The sequence below is a fragment of the Talpa europaea genome (genome assembly GCF_964194135.1).
Source record: "Talpa europaea genome assembly, chromosome: 12".
Taxonomy (NCBI): Eukaryota; Metazoa; Chordata; class Mammalia; order Eulipotyphla; family Talpidae; genus Talpa; species Talpa europaea.
This window is the reverse complement of record NC_140079.1, coordinates 72,882,884-72,884,849: the sequence shown is the minus strand read 5'-3', so window position 1 is coordinate 72,884,849 and position 1,966 is coordinate 72,882,884. Positions and strand designations below refer to the sequence as shown.

At 53.4% G+C, this 1,966-nt stretch overlaps 1 protein-coding gene across 1 annotated transcript; it reads left to right on the top strand.

The window, feature by feature from the left end:
- Positions 1–756: 756 nt before the first annotated feature.
- Positions 757–1,734, top strand: LOC311181690 (uncharacterized protein; the record flags this gene model as incomplete). The annotated part of the gene is made up of 1 exon (XM_084250132.1): positions 757–1,734. The coding sequence occupies one exon, from the start codon at positions 757–759 to the stop codon at positions 1,732–1,734; it is 978 nt and encodes a 325-aa protein (XP_084106258.1).
- Between the last annotated feature and the right edge of the window lie 232 nt (positions 1,735–1,966).

Genomic DNA, 1,966 nt, shown 5'->3' with positions numbered 1-1,966 from the left:
TTGGGGAGGGCAGCGGTTTCAGGCCTGGGTCCTTGGGGCCAGCAGGTATGTTCGTGGCCTCAGAGACCCTCCTATAGGACAGCATTGGTCAGACTCTCTGGGTGCAAAGTCAATGGCACTTGCAAACGGAACTGGGCCTGCAGATTCCAGGCAGCTCACTCTGGGAGGGTAGAGACTCCCAGAGAAATAAGCAGGATGCACTGAATGGGCTCAGACTTGGGATCCTAGAACTGGCTCCCCGGAACTCTTCCACTGACCTCTGTGGGAAGACCGGTGCGTGCAGTACACACATGTACATGTAGATATGACTACACTCCCAGAATGTGTTTTCCTTTATGAGGGATAAGATTCAAGTGGTGTGTGGTGTGGAGTAAGAGGAGAGGTGGAATGTCCAGGAGGTGGGTGGGAAGGCCTTATCAACCCTCGCCTCTATACCCCTGCAAAATAATCTCAAAACTCCAGTGAGACCCCACTCAGTTGTCCCACAATCTCCTCTTGGTGAATCTGGTTGACCACATCAATTCCCATACCTACCTGCCCTCAGGGAATCAAGGTTGAGCCTAGAAACCTCCCCTTTTATAAAGTCCCAGAGTGGCCCCAACTTATAGGCTTGGGCCCTGGGAAAAGGTGCTTCCCAAACCTGGGGCAAAGGTCACAGTCACTGCCCTCATTCCTTTGGCAACAGCTGGTTCCCCCAACAAGGGACCCAGTAAGCACAGAGGATGTGTTTCTTTTCCAGACCAGACGCTGCCCAGGATGACCTCTCACAACATGTCCTGGATTCAATACCCCAACGACGTGTCCACGGCCGTGGAGGATGTCATAGCGTCACAGAGCATCATTGCCCGGTGCATGCACGTCTACATGGCTCTGTGTGCCCCAGTGAGCTTGGTGACCGGACTATTCAACTTGACCACCTTCATCCGAAGCCGTGCCAGGCTGGGGGCCTTGGATGCATTCCTCCTAGACCTCACTGTCACCAACGTGTTGATGACATTTCTCTCTCTCACCATTGTCAGCCGGCCACACTACCTGGCCACAACCAAACTGAGCTGCGCAGTCCTCTCCTTTCTTTTCAACCTCTGCTACTTCAATACTCAGTACGTGCAGGTGGCGATGCTCTTTGTGTTCCTGCTGCAAGGCTCCCCATTTTGTCTCTGCATGGCCACAAAGGGGGTACAAAGGCCTGCGGCAGGCCTGGTGGCCATCTGGGGCTGTGCCCTTTGTAGCTCCCTGGCAGTGGTGGCCCTGCTGGGCATATCCAAGGAGCTGCACAGTACTACTCAGTGCCAGCTGGACCTCCTGATTGCCTGGCCAGAGTATGAAATAGTGAAGTTTAGCCTGGGCTTCGGATTTTCCCTGGTCCTGGAGCTGGCCTTCTTCATCCTCTTGGTCATGAGGCTGGCCTGGCGTACAACTTCCCCCCAGAGGGATACAGCCTCTGCTCATCTGGTAGTTCTGGCCGTGGCCCTGACCACATTTGCCTGCCGGCTCTTCTACAACGTCATACTGCTACAGCGGGCCAGGCTGAAGCTGCAGAGGGACCTGGGCTCGCCCCGTGATGAGCTGCTCATGAACCTAGCAGAGATAGTCCTGTTTGGAGAGAGCTGTATGAATTCTCTCGCCATCCTTCTCCTCCATACACCTTGTAGGCTTGCCCTTCGGAACATTCCAGAATGCCTCACCCAAATGTGCAGGAGAGGAGAGGCTGGCAACAGCATTTCTTTGAGTTGAATGGGAGCCCCTGCCTGCAGAGACAAGCCTGACAGTGAGTGGGAGTCTCCTGGGCAGTCAGGGAACACTCTCTGTTTGCCAACACATAAATCTGCTTGGTGAGAACTAATGGGTTATGTGATTGTTTGCAAGGTGCTTATTAAAAACCAGCTTTCTGCCATTCAACTCAATTTATGCCAAAGCACAATAATATTTTGGCCCAAACCCATATCTACACCTGCTGGAAAACATG